General features: G+C 49.3%; 2 protein-coding genes across 2 annotated transcripts in view; one reads left to right on the top strand and one right to left on the bottom strand.

The window, feature by feature from the left end:
- On the bottom strand, window positions 1-12,659 carry LOC135828967 (serine/threonine-protein kinase Sgk1-like). Its single transcript, XM_065341405.1, has 12 exons — window positions 12,009-12,659; window positions 10,858-10,976; window positions 10,018-10,051; window positions 8,984-9,058; window positions 8,365-8,462; window positions 7,151-7,260; window positions 6,716-6,822; window positions 5,936-6,043; window positions 4,633-4,800; window positions 4,008-4,176; window positions 2,897-3,021; window positions 1-1,320 (listed from the first exon to the last, which is right to left on the bottom strand). The coding sequence occupies exons 1-12, from the start codon at window positions 12,369-12,371 to the stop codon at window positions 1,171-1,173; spliced, it is 1,626 nt and encodes a 541-aa protein (XP_065197477.1). The 5' UTR covers window positions 12,372-12,659; the 3' UTR covers window positions 1-1,170.
- Window positions 12,660-13,741: 1,082 nt separating this feature from the next.
- LOC135828853 (leucine-rich repeat-containing protein 40-like) overlaps window positions 13,742-27,920 on the top strand; it is a 34,599-nt gene continuing 20,420 nt past the window's right edge. Inside the window, exons 1-8 of the mRNA XM_065341283.1 lie at window positions 13,742-14,190; window positions 14,859-14,932; window positions 16,194-16,323; window positions 16,970-17,093; window positions 18,552-18,602; window positions 21,220-21,302; window positions 26,464-26,561; window positions 27,612-27,680. Coding sequence (XP_065197355.1) covers window positions 13,861-14,190; window positions 14,859-14,932; window positions 16,194-16,323; window positions 16,970-17,093; window positions 18,552-18,602; window positions 21,220-21,302; window positions 26,464-26,561; window positions 27,612-27,680 — 959 coding nt within the window. The 5' untranslated portion in view covers window positions 13,742-13,860. The remainder of the gene's footprint in view (window positions 14,191-14,858; window positions 14,933-16,193; window positions 16,324-16,969; window positions 17,094-18,551; window positions 18,603-21,219; window positions 21,303-26,463; window positions 26,562-27,611; window positions 27,681-27,920) is intronic.

Here is a 27,920-nt window from a genome sequence, read left to right as displayed (position 1 = left end):
TTAGGCTAATAAAGCTGAAGAAAGCGGAGAGCTGCTGTGTGAGTAACTGGCGTTACTTTAGTAATGAAGTATTAAATCACTATGCATGCTCCCACTATGCAATTTTGTTGTCTTTGCCTGTGAGCTGTGATCATTGTAAAAAAAAATTAAGATCAGGTACACGTCGAAACGAGAAAAATGATTCGGGATTGAGCACAGCAGAGTCCACGAAAACTACCTGTGCCAGCAATGCCGTGTAGGCGATCAAGAAAATGAATACACGCGTTTTTTTACGTAAAATGTAGTAACAATGAAACGCACCGCGAACTGCAAAGGCGTTGTTGCGGCTACCGGTATGCAAGAAGACCAGCTTTCACCTAGACCTTCCGGCACGCGGCCGAATCTCACCGTCAGACACCAGTATATCTAGTGACAGGCATCTCGGGGACCTAAAAACAAGTGCTTCACTACTAAGGCACACTATGTAATACCATATTGTAAATATGATTGATGAAATAACTGGAAACGGCGAGCCATATAGTACAGGCTCGCATTCAAAACAGAAAGTTGTTACGGCGGATGCAAAGAGAAAAGAATGTCAGACCCAGTGGACATGGTGCCGAAGTTTAACCACTCTACAAACTCCAATCGCGCACAAGCGGAATTACGGACAGTTGCAATTTCATAACTCTGAAGAGTTTACGGAAATGAATAGATTGTCAGGCCGGACAGTTGGAATTTCTTCTCGTACTTACACTGGTTATGTTTGGAAACGAGCATGTCAAGCCGTCAAGCTAGTGTTGTTGCTGCAGGCAAGGAACAATGCATGCTGCCATTCGTCTAGTGAACGAGCGGCACTGCGGAGCGCAATGTAATGCACTCGTTTCCGAAGCCAGGCATCGGCACCGCCACGGGTCGCTGAGTAGCCGGCCGGGCTCCGGTGGAACTACCACTGCCACGTATCTGTAGTGTCAGTATGCACAGCGGCAGTGGCTCTTATATCCCAGCTAGAGTGATCAATGCCAGCTCATATGATGGGCAGAGCGCAGAACACACGCTGCACACAAAGCACGGGGCATACATGTTGTAATTCAACAACTAAGCCCCTAGTTTCCCCGGTGGTACCTCTTGGGTAGTTTTCATGATTCAAAATACCAAGACTCAACGCAGTACTTGCTGACAGCGACGCTGTCATCCGATGCGCTCTCGTGCAAAGTCAAAGTCGTCGATCTTGATCAGGTCCTTACGTACGGACGCGCCCCGAGAGCCGGGCAGGTCGGAGAGAGACGGAGGCTCGGACGTGAGGATCGGGTCAAAGTACGTTGTGTCGTTGCGAGACACCTGTGTACGCAATGCAGCGGCACAATGCACAACGAACAGATGCACGCACACACACACACACACACACACACACACACAACCATACACACACACACACAACCATACACACACACACAACCATACACACGCACACGCACACACACACACACACACACACACACACACACACACACACACACACACACACACACACAACCATGCACACAGTGTATCATTTTGACGGGGCTCGAGTTGAAATATCAGCACTCGGTTCATCCCTAACAAAAATAAGCTACTGGCGAGAGAATTTGCGAGATTTTTTCATGCCCAATGAAAACAAATACAAAAATGAATGGACTCAGAGCGAGAGCCAAGTATTTTCCCTACAAAAACGAATACAGATATTAAAGCTGTGTGGATCCTGGCAAGCGCCAGGCGTTACTAAAAGTAACGTCTTTTGCACAGCTACGGGGGAAATGTCAACACTGTGTGTAATGTCAGTTTAGCATGCCGGCCACACCTGATGAACAGACAACTTTGCGTATAACGACGCTCGGCGGGGTATCAGAAAAGCGTTCTTCTCCGCGACGTGTCCTTCTACCCAAAGTTCAATTACAGTCTATGGGTACAGTTAGATTTGACTTTACTCTGGGCATGGGAATTCTGTCGTTTATATAATATTCGCGAGCTGTCGCTATATCCGCAGTCGTTTAAATATTAGCGAAGTTGACTATACAGTAAGATATGTGTGTTCGCCGGACTCTGTGCCGAGCGGAATCCTGTACCGACCGGAGATATGGGCCGCATTCAGCTAAAACCTGTCTTTGGGGTTTCGACATGACGGAATCCAGAACTTGCGTCTGTCGAGCACGTTCACGCTGTGCTTCATTCATCAACCGGTGGCGTGAGCATCTTGACGAACTTCGTTCCCACACGCATTTGGAGGTCTAGTCCAAGCACTGAGCTGGCGAGCAAAGTGACATTTTCTGGAATACATTTTTTCACCCTAAGACATGTTTAGCAGGCTGTGGCCCATAGTTTCATGCACCGAAAAGTGCAGCGGATCAAATGTGCATCCCTGGATCAGACAGAATTATAATCACATAAGGACAGTTTCCGCTGCACAAGGGCGTCCGATTCAGCAGGGCAGGTTTGAAGACATGTGGTGCATCTAGGTGGCCATGATGTCGAGACACTAGGTCGGCGGAGCTCCCTAAACCTCATCACCACTGCCACGATTCAAGTTGTACGTGCTTCCCCTAGCTGCATCTCAAAGTGGTCTTCGTAAAAATAAAAATAAATAAAATAAAATGAACGTGCAATGGTACTGGAAAAATAATGTCACAGTTGCTGAGTTTTTAGCATCCGTAGGAACGCCACCACCCTGCAACGATCTAAGGCGCACATGCAGCTCCTAGCACGGTGGGAGGTGAGTAGATCAGCTCACCAAACAACGTGGCCAAGGTCGGAAAATCCCAGATCTGCATTCGCTGTACCCATGCATCCAGGGTACTGGACAGGTCAAGGTGAAATCTGCTGCCCCCCCCCCCCCTAGTGTGGGTGTGCCGACGTTGTCGACCTCGCATCCAGGTCTTACCAGTCTCGGTTTCCACGGCGCCTCGACTTTCTTGCGTTCCAGCTCCAGCCATGTCCAGGTGTTGGGCTCGTGACACATCAGGCGATTGCGACTGCTCTTGCGCCCGCGACCGTCCGCTTCTCCGCCTGAATTGACGGAGAGCAGCACGACGAGAAATACAGGTACGGGTGCATTGGGTCAGAGTAAATCTGTGCTTTTAAACCGTACAAAGTAAGAAACTACAAACTAACTCAGTGGCACGCTCTGCAATACCACCTTCCTTCACTTGGTGGTAAAATCAAGGTGGGGTGCTCTCGTGGTACTTTACTGTGCTCACAGACGGCGCACACACTAAATTTCGACTCACAGCTTAAAAAGTAAGAATGGGGCAGTTGCACTGGGCAAGATATGACCCCAAGTGGTAATCTGACGTCTTGGACCGGTTCCGGGCACGTCACTGTACTCGGGCATGTGTATGTCCGGCTGCACTCACTCCAATACAGGTAAGGGCAGGGCCGTGCAAGTCACTGGTGGTGGTAAACGTGCTCTTCTGGTCGGATTTCACCCAGTGCAGCTATACAGCCCCCGCTGCCCTCCCCATGCATGGAGTCCCCGGTGCCTCGCTACAATTATATCATTGAACCAAAGACTAGGATGATTATATACAGGAACGGTACTACAGTCAACTTTGCGAATAACGACACTCGGCGGGGCATCAGAAAAGTGTCCTTATTCGCGAAGTGTCGTTATACCCGAAGTCTCATTATGTATTACAGTTAGATGGGGCTTTGCTCTGGGCATGGGAATTCTGTCGTTATTCGCGAATTGTCGTTATATCCGCAGTCGTTATTCGCGAAGTTGACTGTAGATGCAAAACATTACGTACACTTTTATGGGGGGGGGGGGAGGGGAGAGAGAGAGAGAGAGAGAGAGAGAGAGAGAGAGAGAGAGAGAGAGAGAGAGAGAGAGAGAGAGAGAGTGCTCAATACAAAGGTGCCCGCCCATTGACGTTGGAACATGGAAAGGCAAGCACCGGTGGCCAAGATGCCTGTCACACACGCATGAAAAGTGCCAACAAGAGAACAAGCCAATTCTGGCCGTTACAACCCATAGCTCGAACACACCAACCTACCTCCATCATCGCGAACTGAAATGTTGATGGCGGCTGAGCCACCACCTGGTGTTGGTCTTCGCACACCGTCAAATACACTACTTTCCTCCAGGATGTCATCCTCTGGAATGGTCGGTTCTCCACCGGTAGTGCCAGGATGGCGAGCTGGCGCAACCTCTTGGCTCGGAAGCTGGGGCAATAGAGAGAGAGAGAGAGAGAGAGAGAGAGCATTTAAGCGGTTGTTGTTGTTGTTGTTGTTGTTATTGTTGTTGTTGTTATTGTTATTGTTGTTCTTGCTGCTGCTGCTGCTGCTGCTGTTGTTGTTGTAGTTGTTGTTGATATTTTATTTACAGAGGCAATATGCTTTGGTTCTGCAAGAGTGCTCAATGCCTGATTCAGGCAGAGCGGCGTACACAAAGGCACACAATGAAAACCTTGGCAAATTTCGATACCTGCCTTATGGTCTCCATTGATGCAGAAAGAAAGCGAGAGTGCTCGACCACCAGTGGAGGGAGCGAGAAGCACAGAGGCAATATGCTTTGGTTCTGCAAGAGTGCTCAATGCCTGATTCAGGCAGATATTTTATTTAGTATCGCAGACCAAACGGGAAATGATGTCCAATTTAATTTTTTTTAACGCTGCTTACCCGATCTGGCAAGCTGCTACTGACAGGCGTTCCAGCCGGGGATGAGGTCGTGGACGGCGAGATCGTCTTGCTCAGATAGAAGAAGTCGTGTGCCTTGAGCACACTGGCCGAGTCGCCGCGAGCAATCATGTGCCCGCCGAGTCGGGAAAGCGGGTTGCGTTGAAGGAGCTGCATTAAACATAAACACATGCCGGGGCGCCGGAAGGTACCGTAAAAGTCCGTAAATAAGTACGTATTTACTTTTGAATTTAGTGACCACACCCGTACTAACTTTCGGGTGGGTACTGACTTTCGGGCAGGAACTAACTTTCGGACCTGACTTGTGTGTAGTGGAGAAGTCATTTTCATGTCGATGTACATGCTGTACATGCTACGTGCACACCGTACCGGTACTTATTTCGGGCAGTATGTTTATCGGGCCTGACTTGACTTCACCAGACAGAGCCAAAAGAATGAAGGGGGTATTTCTTTCGGGCAGGTACTTATTTACGGACTTTTACGGTATTTCAGGATGGTACGGTCAGCAGGGAATAACTTAACCGGTATCGCATCGCAGTTTGCTACGCAATTCTTCTGAGGTGCGAAGCAACTTCAGAAACGTGTCGCAGAAAACTACGATGCATGTTGATTTTCCACTGCAGCCTATGATGCACAGTGTACATGCCGGGTGTGTCTCCTAGGGATGAAATAGATGTGCAAAACTTCGAAAATGTTGAGCTATGCACCTTGGCACCAGGTTAGGTTTGCAGCTAAGGTACCACAGTGCGCTTGCGGTCTGATCAGCTCTGCAGAAGGACAATGTTGTCAAGTGTTAAAGAAAATTGCTACGCAACATTTTCGAAATGCTACTCAAGTTTGATTCTGCGTAGCAAAATTGCTATGCAAGAAATCGAGAGTAAATTGTTCCCTGGTCAGCCATCTTAAGTACCATTTACTCGTGGGGTTGGTGGCTGAGCCGGACATTTTGGAAATTTATAGCCCAGATCAGTGTATTTTATTGATTCACGGGGTACCTGGGGCAAAAAGTAGTGCGGTCAATACCGTAGTGACCGTACCGTGTCCGACACCCCTGACATGTACAGTATGATCGGACACCAAAGAAACACAGAGACATAGTCGACTACATAAGGAAATCGCGGCTAAGAGAAGAGAATGTGCGAGAGAGAGAAACATGCCCATGACGGTCAGTTGCCCTGGCAACTAGCCTCAGGGATCTGGACAACGGCTTAAACATGTTTTTAATGGATTCAATACAGGCAGTGGTCAGTGTCAATGTGTTTGGATAGCTAGCGCTTCTCTGTACCTGCATCAGGATGTCCTTTGCAGCCAATGACAATCGCTCTGGTAGTGCAATCGGCGCCTTGAGAACGTTCTTGTAGAGCGAGTGACGGTTGGTTCCCGTGAATGGCGGCTTCATGGGACGGGTTGCACACGGATACACACACACACACACACACACACACACACACACACACACACACACACACACACACACACACACACACACACACACACACACACATACAAACACACACACACATATGAAGCAGGCACGGACAAACACACACACACACACACACACACACACACACACACATACACACACACACACACACACACACACACACAAGCACAAACATTACACAAAGTGCAGTCGACTCCGGTTAAAAAAACTCGTACAATGCGAATTTTGTGATATAGCGAACCACTGTCCATATCTCTGTTCGAACACACACAAATTTGACCCTTTAGAGGGTACAGTTGTTTTTGTGTATAACGAACCATATCTCCTAGGGCCTCATGTACACCAAGTGCGCTGATATTGTCATGGGCCACATGCCAGTTCTAATGTGTTGCTTGCACATGTATTGGGGAGTGCATTTCTACCAAAAAATAAGTAATTCTCCTGCAGAATGGCTTTCGTTACATCAGGAGTCGACCCTGCATACAAGTGTACTGAGTGCAGAGTGATGGACAAGCGCTTGTAGTGCACTCAATGCAGAGCACGTGTGATCATGATGTCATCACATGACCTCATGAATGATGTCATTGCCAGCTGATGATTTCATCACACTCTACTCACCTTCCCCACGAGCATTTCATAGAGAATGACGCCAGTGGTCCACCAGTCGACAGACTGGTCGTACTGCTCTCCGCGTAAGATCTCCGGAGCGATGTAGCACGGCGTTCCTGTAGAAGACAGGCGTCATCACCATGCAGAATTTCGCAACCGCACAGTGAAGTCATATTTTCAAACTCTCTCATTTTCTCGTGCTCTCTCTCTCTCTCTCATACACACACGCGCACACACGCGCACACTCACGCACACACACACACACACACACACACACACACACACACACACACACACACACACACACACACACACACACACACACACACACACACATGCAAACACGTACGGGCGTGCATGCACTTCCGACATTTTTGAGTAGAAACATGATCAGTTGATCACACTAACCAAAAAAGTAACCGGCCCACCCCAGGAGGAACATACCGCAGAATGTCGTCGTCTTCGAATCACCCATCAGATCTTTGGCAGCGCCGAAGTCAGTCAGTCGCAGATGGCCATCGTGAGCTATCAGACAATTCTCCAACTTTAGGTCTCTGAGCGGGGATATAGTGGAGGAGCAGGCAAAACAGGCAGCGGGACACAGTTTATGAGGAGACAGAATTTGACCAGCATTGAACGCACAGACCACAAGTAACTCCATTGCGGCCCTTTACACATTCCCAAAGTTTACTCTTTCACCCTGATCATCGGCCAGGGCCCGAACATTTGGTGAGCTTGTAAAGTGACGTATGCAGCAGAGGGGACCAGTCTGTGCGTAGGAATTTGACGCGAGGAGGGGTTGAAGCTGCAGGGGTGGATCCAAAGAGGGGTTCCAGGGGTTCCACGCAACCCCCTTAAATTCGTAAATGTACTACTGGCAACCATATGCCTGTCCATGTACATGTATCAGCTATTCAGTTTTGACTATACTGGAACCCTCCTGTGGAGATCGCTGGATCCGTCGCTGAGCTGATCACCCGCTGTCCAGCCAATTTCTCACTACTTCCGGTCGGGCCACAATGTGAACTTCATGTCTTAACTCGGCAAAACGACAAAGCATCTAGAGAGTTCAGAGTAACGGCAAGGACGAGCCTGGTTGCAACGTTGCTGTTTGTGAATCGTATTACCGGCTCTGTCCACTGGACATAGAGCACAATATGCAGCCTGTGGATCTCAAATAGCTTCTCTTACTTTTCAGTTCCCCTTTCATTCTTTTTCTTTCTCCCCTCTAGCTCTACTACCGCCATGGCTGGCTATCGCCCACAGAAAGAGAGAGAAAGAGAGAGAGAGAGAGAGAGAGAGAGAGAGAGAGAGAGAGAGAGAGAGAGAGAGAGAGAGAGAGAAAGAGAGAGAGAGAGAAAGAGAGAGTACAGGAAAATCTGTCACGGTGACACCTCTGATAAGGCAACAACCTGTGCTAGAGGACAAACACAATCAGGACTAATGGATGTTATTTCCAGTCAAATGTCCCTGGATAAGAGGGCCACCTTCACACAGGGACCACATTTGTAACGTCCCTTAGTAGCTGCATCTGCGCCTTAATCCATGGGGTGGTGGCGTTCCTACGGATGAGGAAAACTCGGCTTCTTTTTTTATGTGGGTCACCTAAGACAGGTTTCAGTGTACAAAATCAGTGGCACTGGATGGCACTCACATACCTGTAGATAATGCCGAGACCATGTAGGTACTCCAAAGCCAGTATCAACTCGCCGATGTAGAATCTTGCTCTGCCCTCGTTGAAGAACCTGCTCTGTTTCTGCACACCAATAAATACAAAGCAGTGCGAAAGATGGGTTTGAAAGAGTGAAAGGCGAAAAGCAATTTTCATCTGTACCGCAGCAGACTTGAGAGCCTCTCGCAACTCAGTAGCTCAGCTCTGGTGTTGTTACATACTTACCAGTACCAAGGGACAGAAAGGCAAGTTTGCATCTCAGCACAAACTGAGGAATTTACCGACGAACAAGACGACCACCTCAACAAGATATTTCCTATTACGTCGTGTACAAACATATGGTACACATTACTTATGACAAGGACAATAAGTAAGAGCCAGCATGGCTCAACTGAGCACACAATGGGCACCTCAGAACTTCAACAAGCCGTGACGATCAACGAACCAAACCCGAACACACACACACACACACGCGCGCGCGCACGCACGCACACACACACACACACACACTAAACCGCTTTCACCCCCTCACCAAAAATGGTGACAGACAACAGCACGGCAGCAAAGGCACAACCGAGAACAAACTGAGCAGCTCAACACCTTACCAAATGGTGGTCTAGAACTCCGCCCGGCACAAAGTCAAATACGTAGAGTAGTTCCCGCTGCGTCTGGAATGAAAACTGCGGAGCACATTCACACAACAAACCAGCACAGAGCGGCGGATGGGGGTTAAAGAAACCAGAAAGGTGTGTAATGTGTACCCGACATTTCGCGGCATGTACGGGAGGGATAAATACTACCTCTATTACAGTCCACCTTGCGAGTAACGACCCTCGATCATGTCCTTACCAGAATTGTCGTTATTCACTAGTTGTCGGTATTCATGAAGTTGAAAGTATGCCGTCAAATAGTCACTAGGCCTGGAGATTACGTCGTTATTAACATGATTGACTGCATGTCCGACGACCCAAACAAACTGGGAGGGCGTAAAGATTTGCATTCACATTTTAAACAGTTTATGAACAAATGCAACGTCAGCTCGCTTTTTCTTTTTATTTAATTTCTTTGCTTTTTCTTTAGTTGTTGCGTCAGGCCAGTGATATCATGTTCCGTGATTGCCGGTACAAGAGACTCAGGGCTGTAAACTTCAGCTGGCTGGGCTCCATCACACACACCAAAGGCAACACTAGGACACCAGGTAGAATAGGATGAACATTTCGTTGTGACTCAGAGTTTCACTACACAATCACCAGACCACAATTAGGGCTGATTCAGGTAGCATTTTCTTCGGGTATCGGGTAGTTTTCCACGGGTAACACGGGTACCCTATCGGGTAATGTCTCCATGGTAACACCATAATGCACCCCTTCCCTTACACGCTGAGTAGACATGCGGAGTATAACATGATTTGTACACGTGCACTGTACATGATGTCATCTGCCACTTCGGGTTTTTCGGGTACTATTCTGTACCCCTCCACCCGAGGTCCTCACGGGTAATGCGGGCACCCGACTACCCCGTGAGGATACTAACAACGATAACAAGAAAGCTGGATACTGGTTTATAAAGATTATACCCACAAAGCGACACTAGACATGTACACACACTCTACTGGAGGTAACATGTTGCTGACTCATACCTGCAGTGTGATGAGGAAAGGATGGGATATTCTCCTGCACGGGGAAACACCAAACACACGGATATGTGTGCATGTACCGTCAGACAAACACGCACATACATACACACCAGGGCCGGAGGCAGCTTCCGCGGAGTGGTGCGGCCGAAGGGCCATCTTTAAGGGGGGTGTGGGGGTCCTCCCCCAGAAAAATTTTGGAATTTAGACGGCAAATCCTGCACTCTGGGCGACTCCCTGTACAAAATCATACATCGAAACTTTTTCTGCCCGGTTTTGGACGTTGTGTAGACCGATTTTTGGGACGTTTTTTTTTTTTTTTTTTTTTTTTTTTTTTTTTTTTTTTTTTTTGGTACGGCCATGGCCGTACCGGCCGTACCAGTGGCGCCGGCCCTGCACACACAGACACAGACACGCACATACCCACGCACATGCAATAGAGCCGGGAGCTAACACACACACACACACACACACACACACACGCACACAAATTCAGCATACGCGGAAGTGGCGTTCCCAACTACGATGCCATCTCACCGACAACGTTGCAGCAAATACGAAATACTAGTAAGTAGCAGGCAAGTAGCAGACGACCTTGTTCGGGGCATACTGTAAGACCAGATATTTTAACGTCAATTAAAGTTAACAATCTCTGGATTTTTGTGGGTTAGCGATGTGAAATTCTAACGAATTCTGTCTCAAAACCGACAAATAACTGTACACGTACATATCGTTTTGCACATAACGGCTTCAAATGTAAGCGATTTTTAAAATTTGTCAAATCGTTTGAAATAAATGTTCGTTAACATGATAACATTACTGGTTATACAGTATGCACGTCCATACCTGAGTATTTGCGCTTCCGCCAGCAGGCGTTCTTCTTCCTTGCCGCTCTTCAGCATCGCCTTGGAGACGGCCTTGAGCGCGTAGACCACGTGCGTGTCTCGATGCTGAACTTGAAGCACCTGGGCATGCAGTAAAAGAGAATTAAAAAACACACACACATCTCTCAACACATCACAGTGTTCATACATACCATCAACCTTGCCAATAACGACCCTCGATGGGCCAGGGGAGCAGTGCTGTTATCCGCCAGTTGTCGGTATTCATAAGGTTAAAAGTGTGCAGTCAATTGGTTACTCGGTCTGAAGATAGTGTTGTTATGCGCGAGTGGATGAGATCTAGTGAATAACGCTTTGTTATTAAAATCGGCTCACAGCATCAGAGTCGCACTGTTCTAGCTTTTCATATACCATCGTGGACATGGAAATCCGGTTGCACGTCTAGCGGCCCCGGGACGCTGGCCGTGCAGCCGTGGGTAAGCGGTACACACATGCATTTATGCGCTGCATGCAGCGCGCTGGTCGCGTCGGATCAACGAGTGCACTGCACGCAGCGTTCTGTACGCGCTGAGGGCGCCGGCCCCGGTCAATCGACTGGATTTCCATGTCCGCTACAGTAAATTAATCCTTGGCTCTCCACGGAGTCTACATGTAATTAGTTTGTATTTATTTGTATTTGTTGTATAGGGCCCTGAATAGGGTCGGTGGGTTTGTGTTCTATCATCCAACCCACATGTGTCGCTTCTAGCATCCATTGCTCCATTCCAAACGGGATGTTCCATGTAGCCTGGTTTCGCGTAGGTACGAAACCTGCCAGCCCAACTATGGCATATGTTTTGATAGACGTCCGAGAAGGAATGCGTGTACATGATCCGTGCAGATCTCCATATCATCCACAGTGCTGCTCAATGAAATCCAGTCGCGTCACTCAAGTGCGCGCCGGGCGTTGCGCAGCGGCCCTAGACCTGCGAACACTGGGCTGCTAAATGGTGCAAGGCGCACACTTCAGTGATGCGACTGGATTTCATTGAGTAGTGTAAACGAGTTATCCCGAGATACGGGCAGTGCCCGGTCCCAAGGTGCCCGGATAAGAGACGTCCGAGTGTACTGTGCAATCTCATGCTAGTAGATTTGTCTGTCAGCAGCAGCCCATACCTTGCTGAATCCTCCCTTTCCTATGCACTTGAGCAGTTTGAAGTCTTTGAGGGTTGGCACAGGGACGCTAACTGCGGACGATTGCCTGCTCACCACACTACTTGAAGACGTGTTCAGGTGCCCGCTGCCCGCTCCCTTCATGCCCTTCTTGCCCGCACCACCACCGCCGCTGCTGCCAGCGGACACCTGCGGAGGTTGGTAGCTTCCCACCGAGTCGTGACGCCGGGCTTGCTGGCCTCCTCGTCCGTCGCTGGTGTCCTGCAGGGCAGCGTACGCGCCGCTCTGGTCGTGCGCCGCTCCGCAGCAGCAGCAGAACAAGCCGCTCCTGCGGCGTCGCGATCGACTGCCCTCAAAGGACGACATCCCGGACTGCTCACAAAATTAATGATTGTCCCTTCGATGCTGTAACACTTTTAAAAGCAGCTACCTGAGAGCGAAATCGGGCTCGTGTTGCCTTTTTATATCCATCGTGGGGACATGCCGCGTTCTCCAAGCGGCTATTAGTATCTGACTAGCGAGTTGCACTGCAATCGGCGAAGAAATCAAGCTAGATTATTTTGCTGGATTGTTGGGATTGTGCGCACAATTCATTCTTTCCAAATACTGACTGTAGATGATTGTTTCCATTTATCACGATTCACATAGGAGTCAGAAGTCACATGCATGGCCTGCTGCAAAGAGGTATAACTAGAAAAGTAGAAGTGGAGCTGGTGACCGCGAGGGTAGATACACTGCATGACATGACTGTAGATCTACTGGCTGTTTGACTGAAGTGAAGTGAAGGCATCTGGTGCCCAGACACGTCGCACGTAGATCAACGCGCTCAGTCGGACCTGAGCCTGAGGCTGAGCCTGAGGTCGAGGTCGGATCGAGCGTCGATTTTTTGAGCACTTGTGACTTGTTTGCGCAAGACAGTTTTTTCCTTTCTATCATGCGTCTCGGCTGTTACTCCTGCTTTGGAGTCTCACTTCATCTGTCACTTGTCTTTGCACGTCATCATCTCCTGTTGGCAGTGTTGGCACTGCAGATCTAGACTATAGAGCAGAATCATGACTTTAATCTCGTTATGAATATGATGGTCCCATCCGGCTCCAGCTCAGCTCAGCTGATCTGAGTTCGTAGATGATCGATGAAGGGAGTGAACCACTTCTCACCACTTCCTGCTCTGCTCCGGCCCGGGGTCACAGAGTCCCGAATCCACCCTTCTTTGACTTTGTAATAATCCTAGCGCGCCTCTCCACAGGAATACTACATAGAATGATGGTTCTCAGAGGCAGTCTGGCCACTTCGCTCACTCACAGTCACCTCCAGACTCGCATACATGATGTACAGTCATGATCTGATATCAGTTGTGTACAAAAAACCTTGTGGATAAAGAAATCAAGCACAAGGAAGTGCCTGATACCGCCAATACAAGTATGCTGTCAAAATCGAAAAACAAGTGTCAGACTAGTAATAATACTAATAGTTTGTACGCTGCTAGCTAGCTAGCATTCGCCAAGGCCACGTAGATCTACGTACCGCCTTCCAGGCTTCCACCCTTCCGTTTCGGTGACTGTTCATCGCCGGACAGGTGCACGGCGCACTGTTGCCAGAACAACTCGTCATTGCTGACGTCAGGAAAATCCCTGTGCCACGTGCATGTCAATGATGTCATGCTTCGCGCGGTCTACGACGGATTGGTTTGAAAAACCTTCGGCGGAGACACAGACAAAAATGTTAGTTCGTGCAGAACAAAAAAGAAATTCCACCCTTCTTTCTTCGTTTCCAGACGATTTCCAGACCGTCTTTAGCAAGAGAAACTGACCAGGCCAGGCCCACTCACTGTAGTGAATAATAATATAGCAACAAAATGTCGCGGCCTGCAGCGAGACGAGGACGGCCGTTCGGAGGAGCTGCGGCATCAGGCGGCTCCAAAACTGCCAATCAGCTCGCAACCCTGCTGAAACAGGCCAGGCAAAGTGGACAGCTGAATCTATCCAATCGCGACTGGGACACGGTGCCCGATGCAGTGTGGCGCATCAATGTGGACGTTCCCGAGGAGGCGCGCGACGTCAGTTTGGATCGAAGCGAGGAGACGTGGTGGGCGCAGAACGACCTCACCAAGTTGTTTCTGTCATCGAACAAGCTGAAAGAGATCAGTGAAGACATCTCCATGCTAGGTGCACTTACAATATTGGATGTAAGTACAGTCGACTCCTGATATAACGAACACAATTGTGCAGGAGGATATGGACGAAGTTCGTTATAGGTTATAACAGAAATGCACTTTAAATGTAGGTTTGCAGTAGGGCAAACCGCAGTTATCGCCGTGGACCGAGCAAGCTGGCCACGCGGCCGAGGCGGCGCAGCAACCTGCGGGGCTGGCTTCCTCTTTCAGCATGGGGCGATCGCACGCGAGACCAAGGAGGTTGAGGGCAGTGCACTCTTATCTCCTGCTTGTTGGCACAGCAGCAACTCTTTGCCCTTGCGCCCTTTGAGGCTTTTTTCTTTTCTTTTCTTGAGCAGCAATTACCTCGTGATATGCACATTTGCCGATGATGTCTATCCGCCTGTCACACGGTTGTGGCAGGCGTTCAAATACAAGCGCCCAACCCCAAACAGTATTGTGCCTGGATATGTGTGTTGCTCCGGAGATGGGCGATAGCTTCACAGTTATCTGGCGCTAGTCTTCAGCAGTTCCATTCAGAATCGCTGCTATAAGAGATTTGCATGCTTCTCTTGCGACGTACGTATACATGGTGCCAGGTGCGTGTGTGTGTGTGTGCGCGCGTGTGTGTGTGCGTGTGTGTGTGTGCGTGCGTGTCCGTGTGCTCGCTTACCCGTGTGTAACGACTTGCCCCGCCCCAGGCGCATGACAACCAGCTGACGTCACTACCCAACGCACTGGGTGATCTGGAGCGGCTCAGTCGACTCACTCTCAGGTACTAGTACATGCCAGAGCATAGATTTGTTGATCGCAGGCCACCCAAAGGCACAACAACAGACCAAAAAATCTTTCTCGTAACTCGGAGTTTTGTGTTCATAAACACTCATGAGATTTTTGGTCTCTGTTGTTCTGCCTTTGTGTAGTACGCTCAGCCCATTTTGAGGTGTTGAGCACTATTTGCAGCAAGGACCCCAGCCACTTTGTCTATATTGCTCACAGGCAACCCAGGTAAATTTCGGTAATTTCGGTAGAGAAACCAGGCACCTCAAATTTAGATTAGGCCACCCTTTGTTAATTCATTGTTTACCGTCCTTTTTTTCGCGAAAAGGTACGCGGGAGGGCGAAAAAAAACAAAAGCCCATTCCAAAAACTGGAAACCCAAATCAAACATTTTGACCAGTAAAGCATGTGATATTATAATATATCACATGCTTTACTGGTCAAAATGTTTGATTGGGGTTTCCAGTTTTTGGAATGGGCTTTTGTTTTTTATACAATATTTCTGGGTCTAACGGCACTTGCAGGCATAGAACAACACTCTTTGATGGTACATTGGAGCACATGCCTGATGAATCCAACAAAACAGGTACATAGCATGGAGTTAGCATGTCATGAATTCATTACATCTGGATTTTTACTAGGACACACACCGTACGATATTTAAAAGCCAACAAAAAAAGAAAAAGAACACAAGACAAAGGCATGCCCGGGAGGCAAGATTATAAGTTTAAGGTCATGATCGGCACACTGTGAAACTACACAATCATGTATTTACAACTTCGCATATTATTGGTACTACTACTTTCTTGTTTTTTTCCGGTCGGAGGCAAAAAGGCGCGGACGTTAAACAACGAAAAAAGAAATGGTGGCCTTACACCAAAATTGCACTGGAGTATGCACGGTATGTGCAGGGAACGCTGGCCACCTAATTCTACATTCTACCTGAAACCTGGCAGGTCCCTGACACCGAAATTATACTACACCTGAAATTACAAGTTATACAGTATGTGTAACTGGTGCACAAGGGCACTGGTAGCTGTGTTTATGGAATACCGTTTTCCTCAACATTCTCTACAATTTCGATTCGCACTTTTCAGCTTTCTCGTTCTTATCGTGAGCTAAGTAGTATGTGTGTGTGTGTGTGTGTGTGCGTGCGCATGTTTCTACACATGTGCATTTTACACATGCGTGCCGTGCTCGCATGCGTGTGTCGTGTTCGTGTACAAATACATCGTGACGGGCGTGCGTGTTTGCAGTGACAACCGTCTGTCAAAGCTCCCCGCCGCTGTGTGTCGCCTGGCAAAGATGCAATTCCTGGCCATCGACAGCAACCAGCTCACCGAGCTACCCTTGGAGATCAACCTCATGCAGTCCTTGACCGTCCTGGTAGGTGGTAAGCGAGAGTACATACCCTCCTCCCCTCACCTCTTTCTGTACCTGCCAAATTTCAGTGGGCATCTCGCTGTTGCCCTCCCTTGTTATTGTATACACATCATGAAGTTACTGGTTGTTGTCGTCGTCGTCGTTGTTTGAAGTCTTTATTCTGGCGTTGTTGTTGTTGGTGCTGGTGGTTGTGCTGGTGCTGCTTCTGTTGGCTTCGTCGTTGTTGTTGTTCTTTTCCTAATTTGAATTCGCAAACGAAGTGCGCAAATCGGGCCCCTGACAAAGGAGCTAATGGCGAGTACTGTAAAGTGAGAAACTTTCGCTAGAGATTAAATTTCGCTATTTTCGCGACCATCGCACATTCGCGAATATAAATCGCCGCAAACTGCTCTGTGTATTGCTTATAGACTACAAGATCCAGCTGAAGAGGTTTAATCGCAAAAGTTTCTCATAGTGAACCAGCGCAATTCTTGGAAACACAAAAAATGTGCGCGCCGCGGAATTTTGTCGCTTTACAGTATTGCATCACTGTGCAGTTCTTCAGGTCATTAGTGAGCTCAGCATGGCAAGCACCTGGTTTGGGAGTTAGCATGTCGAAGTTTCACAGTGCATTGTTTTTCACTCTTCTTTGTTTTGTTTTCATTCCCAGAAATTGCAGAAGAACAAGCTTGAGCGTCTGCCCGATGGTGTCTGTCAGCTACGTCAGCTGCAGAGTCTCACCGTGAACAACAACTCTTTGACAGAGTTACCGGCTGGACTGGGACTAATGACATGTAAGGTGATCGTGAATTACAGTAGCTGCGTGGCTGAACAGGATCATTGAGACATTGCTGCCAATGCTGCTCTTGACGCTCTCGCTGCTAGTCTACTTGTTTTATTCAAAGCCCCACATTTAAAGTGAATAATAGCAAGAAGAAGGTACAAGAGAAGAGCTAGAGAGAAAAGGGAAACCAAGGAGGAGTCCAGGTAGAAAAGGAATTGTAAAGATTAGAACATTGAAAGGATGATTTAAGGATCGGTCACGCAATACATACAAGGCTCTTGATGCTACTGCCATTTCTGCAACTGTTGTTGCTGCTACTGGGACTAATGTAGTAATGATATGTACGGTGGTTGTTACTCACAGTACTGAGTAGCTGCAATGGCTGAACAGGGTCATTGAGACATTGCTGCCAATGCTGCTCTTGATGCTGCCAATGCTGCTTCTGTTGTTGTTGCTGCTGGTACTGTTGCCGTTGCTGATGTTGTTGCTGCCGGTGCCGCAGTTGCCTTTGCTGTTGCTGCTGTTGGAGTACCTGCTGCTGTTGTCATACCTGCTGCTGTTGTTGCTGATGTTGCTGCGGCTGAACAGGGTCATTGATACGTTGCAGTGAAACCTGTCTAAGGCGACCACTCCAGGGACCATCCGAATGTGGTCCCCGTGAGCAGGTGGTCTCCCTATCCAGGGTCAACTGGCTGGAGATAACACCCTTGGAAGCTAGTTCTAGTGGTCCTCCGGGACAGGTGGTCGCCTTATCAGAGTGGTCGCTGCCTTGACAGGTTTTACTGTACTGCCAATGCTGGTGTTGATGTTCGGTGATTGTGTATAGCATTGCTGAACACGGTCATTGACATATTGATGCCAATGCTGGTGTTGATGTTTGGTGATTGTGTATAGCATTGCTGAGCACGGTCATTGACATATTGATGCCAATGCTGGTGTTGATGTTCGGTGATTGTGTATAGCATTGCTGAACACGGTCATTGACATTGATGCCAATGCTGGTGTTGATGTTTGGTGATTGTGTATAGCATTGCTGAACACGGTCATTGACATACTGTACTGCCAATGCTGGTGTTGATGTTCGGTGATTGTGTATAGCATTGCTGAGCACGGTCATTGACATACTGTACTGCCAATGCTGGTGTTGATGTTTTGCTGTTGCCAATGCTGTTGTTGCCAATGCTGTTGTTGCCTTTGCTGCTGTTGCTTCTGCTGCTGCTGCTGCTGCCTTTGCTACTGCTGCTCTTGTTGCTGCAGTTGTCTTTGCTGCTTCTGTTGCCTTTGCTACTGCTGTTGCTACCGTTCCTGCTGCTGCTATTGTCATTGCTGTTGCTGTGGAGGCAGCTGCTGTTGTCATTGCTGTGGCTGCTGCTGCTGTTCTACAACGTGTGGTAATCCACTGGTTTACGGGAGTACATTGTCTTTGTCTTTGCTGTGAACCTCTCTATATACATGTGTATGCACGCAGCACTGAAGGAGCTCATCGCGCATAGCAATCGCATCACTACTGTACCTAACTGTAAGTCGACGCTGTTTTAAAAGTTAGCATACTCAGATCCAATACACAGATCCCATACACAGATCCAATACACAGATCCCATACACAGATCCAATACACAGACCCAAATCACAGACCCAGCACACAGACCCAGCACACAGACCCAGCACACAGACCCAGCACACAGAGCAAACACACAGAGCCATGGTACAGTGGGTCCATTGTTGTTAGGCTTTATGCCTGTTTTGATTTCCACTATAAATAAAGAGTACAACAACAAATCACAGACCCGTGATACAGACCCACGCCAGTCACACCGACCCGCGATACAGACCCACGACACAAAGCCAGGACACCCATCCAGGGCACAGACCCACGACACAAAGCCAGGACACCCATCCAGGGCACAGACCCACGACACAAAGCCAGGGCACCCATCCAGGGCACAGACCTGGGACACAAAGCCAGGACACCAGTCCAGGGCACAGACCCGGGACACAAAGCCAGTACACCAAGCCAGGGCACAGGCCCGGGACACAAAGCCAGTACACCAAGCCAGGGCACAGACCCGGGACACAAAGCCAGTACACCAAGCCAGGGCACAGACCCGGGACACAAAGCCAGTACACCAAGCCAGGGCACAGACCCGGGACATAGAAGGCTCTGCACGAAACAGACAGGTTACATGTTTTTTTTCTCTCTACAAGATCCACGTATCTCCAGACACTGGGGTGAATAATGGAGTGTGATATGTGGCGTCAAGAGTACATAACCCCCCAGAGTGTGCAACGCCGATCCAGCTCTGTGTAGGGTCTTGGTCGAGCGGAATCGGATCTTCTGATGTCATGCGTACACTTCACATCAGCGCAAGGCCGGTCTCGAGGCAGGGCACCATTGTTTTTGATCCAAGAGTACCCGCGACTCCCCGGGTTCCCCTCAGATGTGTACGGTATTATGACGCAAAGACCCGATTCCGCTCGACCAAGACCCTATGCAGAGCTGGATCAGGCGTTGCACACTCTGGGGGGTTATGTACTCTTGGTGGCGTGCATTCACCTACTCATCTCCTACCACTCGCTTGGAGGGTGCCAGGAGAGCAAATGATTTCTCTTTAGAATGTTCCTTATCTGAAGAACGCGACGGAGAAGCGCTAGCTCGAATGTTGCAAGTAACCAGCTTCCCACGGCTGTTCGCGCACGGACATCTAACAATATGGAGTCGTTCGGTGCGATTTACGTAACGCGGTACAAACCTCATGAATACGATGGGAGTTTGCGTTTTGGGATGAAACTCATGTCACTCTCCGTGTGGTTCCACGATTTCGCAAGTCAAACCAGGATTTATTATTTGAAAGCGCTCGAGCGAGATACTCAATATCCAGACAATTTGAGAGAGAAGGAAGGTAAAAGGAACTCCTGCCGTGGTCAACCAGCATCCTGACCTTTTCGAACCTCTCCAAGCTGTCCCTGGTAGTCTGGATATTGACGCACGCACTGATTTTCAGCTTCTCCTCGCCGGGATCACGGGTGCAACTTTCAAATTTGCCGATATGTACTCGAACAAACGCACAATTGGATCTACATCACAATTGCGGGGCTATCTGTGTGCTTGCTGCCTTTTCAGCAATGTGGAAACTGGAAACTGCCCAACGGCCTCCTGGACTCAACAGCGACTCCAGCGCCATGCCATCTGTCCCCTAAATCGCATGAAAGGTAGCTCAGCATCGAACGCACGGGACTTGAAGTTTGTGCACGGGACGTGATAAAACTTGGTGAAGATAGCCAGAAGATAGTCCTCTACCTGGGAAAACTGAAAGCTAGACTGGGAAAACTCCTGAAAGGGCTTCTTGACGCAGGTATGTCAACGATGAATCAAGGAACGAGCGAGAAAGAAGGCTTGACTTGTGCAACGCGGAACAAACTGTTCCTGAGACGAAGTTGGCCATGTGAGGTACCAGCGGAAAGCTAGTTTCAAGAGGAACACGGAATACCTGTTTTCCGGGTAAACCTGGCCTGGTAGCTTTCTAAATCGAGCGCAAACCACAGCGAAATCGGCTGCTGAGAATTTGAAAATTCAAATTTCCTTGCCGATCTAGCCCAATCGAGACTTTTGGCTGCCATCTTGTTAAATGTCCAAATTTCGCGAAAAAAAAACAGCCGTGTTCCATACGGAATGTAAGATTGCCTTAAATGCCATAAAGCTCCATTTATTTTATTTTATTTTTTTATACGAAAGTCCACTATATCCCCGAATATGTGCGAGGTGTGGTGGCGGGGCCAGGCTGCTCTGCCGACCTCGAGGGTCTCGGCGTCTACGCAGACAAAGCGCGCCATAATCTAAGCGAACTGTGATTTCTGAACATGGTTATTGTGTCACCTCCCACCACTTTAGGAGCTGCATTTGCGCCTTGATCCTTGAAGGGTGGTGGCGTTCCTACAGATGCGGAAAACTCGTCCTCTAGCAGAGTCTGACGCGAACCGTGAAATTTTTAATTTTTTCGTTATTGTGGATGCGGAAAAGCCGGGAAAACCCAGTCTAGCTGAGTCACGCGTAGCATTAGATCTTTTTATTGCGGTATGTTCCATATTAAAGCTGTCAGATTACTGTCGTTCTGAATGCTGCCTCTTGTCTGCTGTAGTGGAGGGCTGTGCGTCGCTGGCCCGTCTGGAGCTGCATCGCAACCGACTGCAGACACTGCCCACCGTGAACACAGGGCTCAAGGTGAGCAAATTGTGTGGGTTGTTCAATGTGCAGTGCTGCTCAATGGAATCTAGTCACGTCACTCCTGTACGCGCCTTGCACCATCTCACAGCCTAGTGTTCGCTGGTCTAGGACTGCGCAACGCCCTGCGTGTATTTGAGTGACGCGACTGGATTTCATTGAGCAGTTTTGTACAAGTAGCATCAGCAGCGTTACTGGGTTGTTGTTATATATTCTTTGCTTTGGGGTTCGATCTTGCTTGATGGGTATGATCTGTGTCAACGACATCACGTTCAGCAGAAACCAGGCCGGGGTTGGTTTTGTTCCTGTTTGCCATCTTCTGGTGCTGCTGCTTGCAAACACTTGCAGCCCCACAGGTGTTAGGGGCCTGCGACGTGTGTGTGTGTGTGTGTGTGTGTGTGTGTGTGTGTGTGTCCGTCCGTCTGTGTGTGTGTGTGTGCACGCGTGTGTGCATACCATGTGACCGGAAAGAAACACGCACACATGTCAGCGTCGGTGGCAGCAACTTTTTGTCAAGAGGCAGCCTACAGGTGCACAACCAGCTGGACTTGCGCAGGTGGTATACAATCCGAATGTAGCCGTGAGCACTCATGCACATGCACACACACACACACACACACACACACACACACACACACACACACACACACACACACATCCCCGTGCGTATCAGCGGTCAAGGGTCAATGCACTCGGCAAGCGGCTGCCCAGTCAGCCACTCGGTGGCTGTTCGGTTCATAAATCGGCACACAGCTATTAAACTCTCGGTCTGCTCTCACCGTTGCGAAGTATTTTAGGCGCCTAAGCCGTTCTGCTTACGTTCCCGAGACTTATGCAGTTGGTAAAACTTGCCGGTGCTATTGCGCTACCCTTCATGATTTTCAGTACACCCAACTCGCAACACACAAACAGTCCTTGGCTACACCACGTACAGCAAATTGTCCACATTTTCACCCAGGAGGGCATCATCAGGGATATAGGATGACGGCGGTGAGGACCTGTTCAGAGTCGATGCTGCTCCGCATTTTGCTGACAGCCAGCTGCTTGTCGGTATTGTGTAGTGTGTCGTTGGCCACTGGCACAGCGCCGAGTGGAACGACGACGGCAGGGCACTCGGAACACACGGACTGTCTGACGGACATGCTGCGTAAGTCCGGCGTGCGGCCTCGCTGGGTGACGCGCTATGCTGCCCTGTTCCGCGCCAACGGCGTCTCGATCCCCTCGCTGGAGGGGCTCAGCTTCGTCGAACTGCTCCGTCTGTTCTACGGCCCGACATTTAACATGTCTCACGTCGACGACGTCCACAGGCTGCATGTTTGCTTGTCGGCGCGTAGCAGCCGCTGTTCCTACGACCCGTTCTGTCGCCACGGCGGCCGGTGTGTATACAGTGGCGAGTCGCGCTCGCACGTCTGTGAGTGCAGCGATGCTCGCCACCGTGGCCAGCGCTGCCAGCAACGTGACGACCACGGGGGTGGTCGCCAAGGCAACGAAGCGGCGACGACGGTGGGCACGGAAGAGGCACAGTCTGCTCCTGCAGCAGCAGCAACAGCAGTCCCGCTGGTCAACGTCACGGCGGAGATCGTGCGTACGCTACGCGACACCATCGCAGTCACTTACACGCACTGGGGAAAGGAACGATGCGATTCCGCGGCCAACACCACGACTGTGTACTCCGGTTACACGGCCGCCAGTCGACGTACAGAAAACGACGGCGGTATGGGATACATGTGTCTTCCCGACGAGCCCGTCATGTCGCATCATGATCTTGGAGCGAACGTGGGCATCGTGAGTACGGTCGAGATCGAAGACGGCAGCTTTGCTCCTCAAAGAAGTGTTGCCAACCATGATCCAGCGTGCGCTGTGTGCATGACACGTGGCCGCAGCTCTCAGATAATGATCCCGGCTACCAACCGTTGCCCGGCCGACTGGTCACTTCAATACCATGGTTACTTGGCGGGTGTGTCTGTGCTTCTTCAGCTCGTCTCGGAATTAATCTGCATTGATGCTCAGCCCGATGTTATCGATGGCTCACACGCCGACCTCCAAGGGCCGCAGATATACCCAGTCAAGGCCACATGCTCAAAAGATCTTCCCTGCCCGCCGTACCAGGCAGACAAGGCGTTGCTGTGTGTCGTGTGCACACGCTGAGACCGCTGTGCCCTTTGAGGCGAGTCTCCAGTGCTTGCTATCTCTCTCTCTCTCTCTCTCTCTCTCTCTCTCTCTCTCTCTCTCTCTCTCTCTCTCTCTCTCTCTCTCTCTCTCTCTCTCTCTCTCTCTCTCTCTCTCTCTCTCTCTCTCTCTCTCTCTCTCTCTCTCTCTCTCTCTCTCTCTCTCTCTCTCTCTCTCTCTCTCTCTCTCTCTCTCTCTCTCTCTCTCTCTCTCTCTCTCTCTCTCTCTCTCTCTCTCTCTCTCTCTCTCTCTCTCTCTCTCTCTCTCTCTCGCTCGCTCGCTCTTTCCTCGCTTGTCCGCTGACCACTTATGCAGTGGTGAAGCATGTAGCGATTTGTAGTGTAAATTCTCCGAATGCCACGTATCACTTGGATATCTTTGGATCCTGTCTTCATGTTACACAGTCATCTTCAGTTTTTATCACACTGCGGTCCTTAGTTTTTAACTTTTTATCTCACAGCGATTCTGTTAGCATTCATGTTGCAGAGCCATCCTTAGTTGATGATACCACACAGCCATCTTTAGTACTTCGAGGTATTCTTTACTCTCCTGCACTGACGTTTTGCCAGCTTACATCACGTAGACATTGTGGTAGCTAGCACATCTGCCTTGAATTGCACAGTGCGAGCCCTGGTCACTGTTGCCTGCAATTGTACGGGGTGTGTGCTGAAATGCTTCTGGTAGTAGTAGTAGGACTGGCTTTAAAACAGAGAGGTTCCAGGCTGTCAAAGAGAGTGCTCAATACCGAGAGGCAGAGCTAGGTCAAACAATAAGAGGATGGAAAAAGTGTTTTAATTCTGAGTTTCACACACTAAGCGATCATCAGAAAACAGTTAGCAGTAGGTTTTATTGTTTTACTGGGGAACTTCCCTCAGGCCAAGCAGTTTTACTGGGGAACTCCCCTCAGGCCAAGCAGTTTTACGGGGAACCCAAGTGAATATTTGGTATGTGATGTGAATTGAGGGAAATATACAACTTGATGGCATTCGCTTAGAAGTACATTCCACCTGTTTGCAGCCAGGAAAGAAATTGCGTGCATGCCCTTGCGGTGTGGGTTGCACTGTAAACCGTGAATTTTCAGCGGTGTAATATTTTCAGTATTTCCCAAAATCAACGGTTCGGCAGCGCGGAAATTTCGGCACACCAGTTTTCCAGATCCGAAAATGCATTTTGCACACCACGGCATGGTTGAATTTAGGTCTCGATTTTAGGTTAAAACAAAACACCTCTACCGAAGTTACCGAATATAAATCTCCACCGAAGTTTTCCGGTTTAATATAAATCTCCACCAAAGTTTTCCGGTTTTACAGTACATGTGCGTCTGTACCAGTAGGGTTGCATAGCATCCACACTGCGCCATAGCACACGGACTGACGACGTGCGTTTCCGTTTCCGTCCTCGTTGATCTAGGCAACGTGTGCCTGTGATTGCTCCTCCATTGACCTGGTGACCAGATGCCAGTCGGAGACCGGCAGTACCGTAATGCAAGCGTGCGTAGAACATAGCACACACACACACACACACACACACACACACACACACACACACACACACACACACACACACACACACATGCACGCTTGCTCGCGCACCCACACACGCACACACACCCACACGCACGCGCACACACACACACACACACACACACACACACACACACACACACACACACACACACACACACACACACACACACACACTTGTTACTTGTTGCTCACTGCCAAAACTGGTCACGTGGGTCTCCCCGGGAGAGAGGAGAGAGACTCAAAAGGAATCTTGGAAAGATGACTCAATTGGCTATTGAACCGCCCAACGGCCAACACCCCCTGAAATCCCCAAAACTCTGGGTGGACTTGAAAATGATCCCACTTATGGGCTCACCACACCTCAGTAAGTGGGTGAGGACAAGGTGCAGAAAAAGGATTGACGGCATCAGGGTATCCGTCCCGGGATCCAACTGCAGTTACCCCTGCCCCCAGTGAAGGTAATACTTGCTACTAGTGTGGGTGGCTAAATCAGAGTGGATCTGATACAAGCTTCACTAGCACCATTGATTACACAAGAGTTAATCTAGCCAGAAGTAGTCCATGGTTAACAGGTATGTATACTTCAAATAGAAAATATATAAACCCTGAAACCAACAAAGGTGGTAGGTACAACATTACACCTTCAACCAGCCGAGCCCGTTGGCAACAGACCCAACACTATCCGGCATAAGTGTACCCACCAACCGAACTAACTGGCACACACACACACACACACACATGCACGCACGCACACACACACATACGCACGAACGCACACACACACACACACACACACATGCACGCACACCCGCTTGCACACACACACACGCATGTACACACACACACACAAACACACACACACACACACACACGCGCACACACACACACACGCACACACACACACACACACACACGCACACACACACACACACACACACACACACACACACACAGAAGACAACAAGGCACACGACTAGTTTGTCGCTACTCGGAGTTTCATGCTCTGCAATCATCAGGCAACATAAAGATGCTGTTGGCCATGCCGGTATTTATACCAACGGAAATATTAGTGATCTTTTGGTGTAGTGCTATGTACCGGGTGTTGATTTGTCTGTAGACCTACTGGTCAGCAGTGTGTGAAAAAAACATAACCCATTAACAGCGGCTATCCTAAGGGCGAGAGGAACAGACGCCCTGGAGCAAGAACTACCCCCCCCCCCCCCCCCCGTTGCACATTCCAGTCGCACGTGTTGTCTCCCTTCAATAATTTCAGCCATCGAAACCTGAATGAAGTGTCCGGAGTTCTAACCTGCTGGCCTCAAACGAAGGTTCCTGGTTCGAGTCCTGGTGGTGACGGTCATTTTTCTCTTCAGACTTTTCCCGTTTACATCTTTCCATGAAACCAGTGAATAGTTCTAACCTGGTGGACACGTGTTTTTTTCTTTCTCATGTCCTCGTCTCCGCAGGAACTCATGCTGGCAGAGAATGGAATCTGTGCGATCGACGACTCCTGGCAGGCTGCCTCTCTGTGCTCGCTGGACCTATCCAGCAATAAGCTAACCCAGTACGTATGGACTCATGTGGAGAGCCAGGGATTGATTTACCCCCGTCATATGTTATTCCCATAACTTAGAACCATCCAAGTTCGAAGGCTGTTGGAGAGCGCCTCCAATACGTGCTAGAGCTTATTGGCTGTTAGTTGTAGAATGTCAATACCGTCGGTCCGTGTCGTGCAATGTTATCGCATGACTTGATTGTCGAGTAACTGGTGGTGTTGGTGGACATTATAGTGGCCATTTTAGTGGACATTGTTGTGGACATTATAGCGTAACTTGTAGTTCTTTGTAGTTCCTTCTTTGCAATAAATAAACCCAGCCAATGCTCGGGAATAGAGGAGTTTCACATTTTTGACGTGTGACTAACTTTATGGGGATAGTGATCATGGCAAATGCAGGGCTTGAGTGGAGTTGGAACCAACATGGCTGCCCTGTATGGTCACATAATAGATGCAAAACCACTGTAGAGCAGTACCACCGGATGTCATTTCACATCTTGGTCATGTGACCTCGTTTGTGCAGAAAGGGATAATGTCATGTGGACAGTGGAACCAACATGGCCGACGTCATGTGACCCATAGATGCAGGGGTTGAGTGGTGTTGGAAGTTGGGACCAACATGGCCGACGTCATGTGACCCATAAAAATAGGGGTTGAGTGGTGTTGGAAGTTGGGACCAACATGGCCAACGTCATGTGACCCGTAGATGCAGGGGTTGAGTGGTGTTGGAAGTTGTAACCAACATGGCTGCCCTGAATGGTCACGTGATAGATACAAAACCACTGTATAGCAGTACTGCCGGATGTCACTGTTTACCCACGGCACCGGCTTAGCGTAGTTGTCTCTGCTGATCCCTGCACGTTGTGCTGAGCCTGTGCTAGTAAGGTTATCGGCATCAAGGCATCCGTCCCGGGATCCTACCGCATTTACCCCCTCAACCACCGACACCCCCTGAAATCCCCCAACTCGGGGTGGGCGTTGGAAATGATCCCACTGATGGGCTCACCACACCGGGTCTGCGACTCCTTTTTCTTTTGCCATCTCTTTTCCCTCTTTCAGACTTCCGGAGCGCATCACGGAGTTCGAGCAACTGGAGAGACTAAACATCTCCAACAACGACATTTCAAAGTAAGGGTGATTTTGTGTACGTGTGTGCGTGTGTGTCTGCACGTGTCTGCACATGTGTGTGTGTACGTGTGTGTGTGTGTATACGTGTGTGTGTGTGTGTACGTGTGTGTGTGTGTGTGTGTTCGCATTGTTCTGATAGATCATGTAAGCATCTGTCTGTGCGATTGTGTGTAAGTGTGTGTGTGTGTGTGTGTGTGTGTGTGTGTGTGTGTGTGTGTGTGTGTCAGCTAGTTCGGTTGG

Source organism: Sycon ciliatum, chromosome 12 (genome assembly GCF_964019385.1).
Source record: "Sycon ciliatum chromosome 12, ocSycCili1.1, whole genome shotgun sequence".
NCBI classification, from domain to species: Eukaryota; Metazoa; Porifera; class Calcarea; order Leucosolenida; family Sycettidae; genus Sycon; species Sycon ciliatum.
Note: the sequence above shows the minus strand (reverse complement) of the source record. Positions and strands in the feature narration are given on the sequence as shown.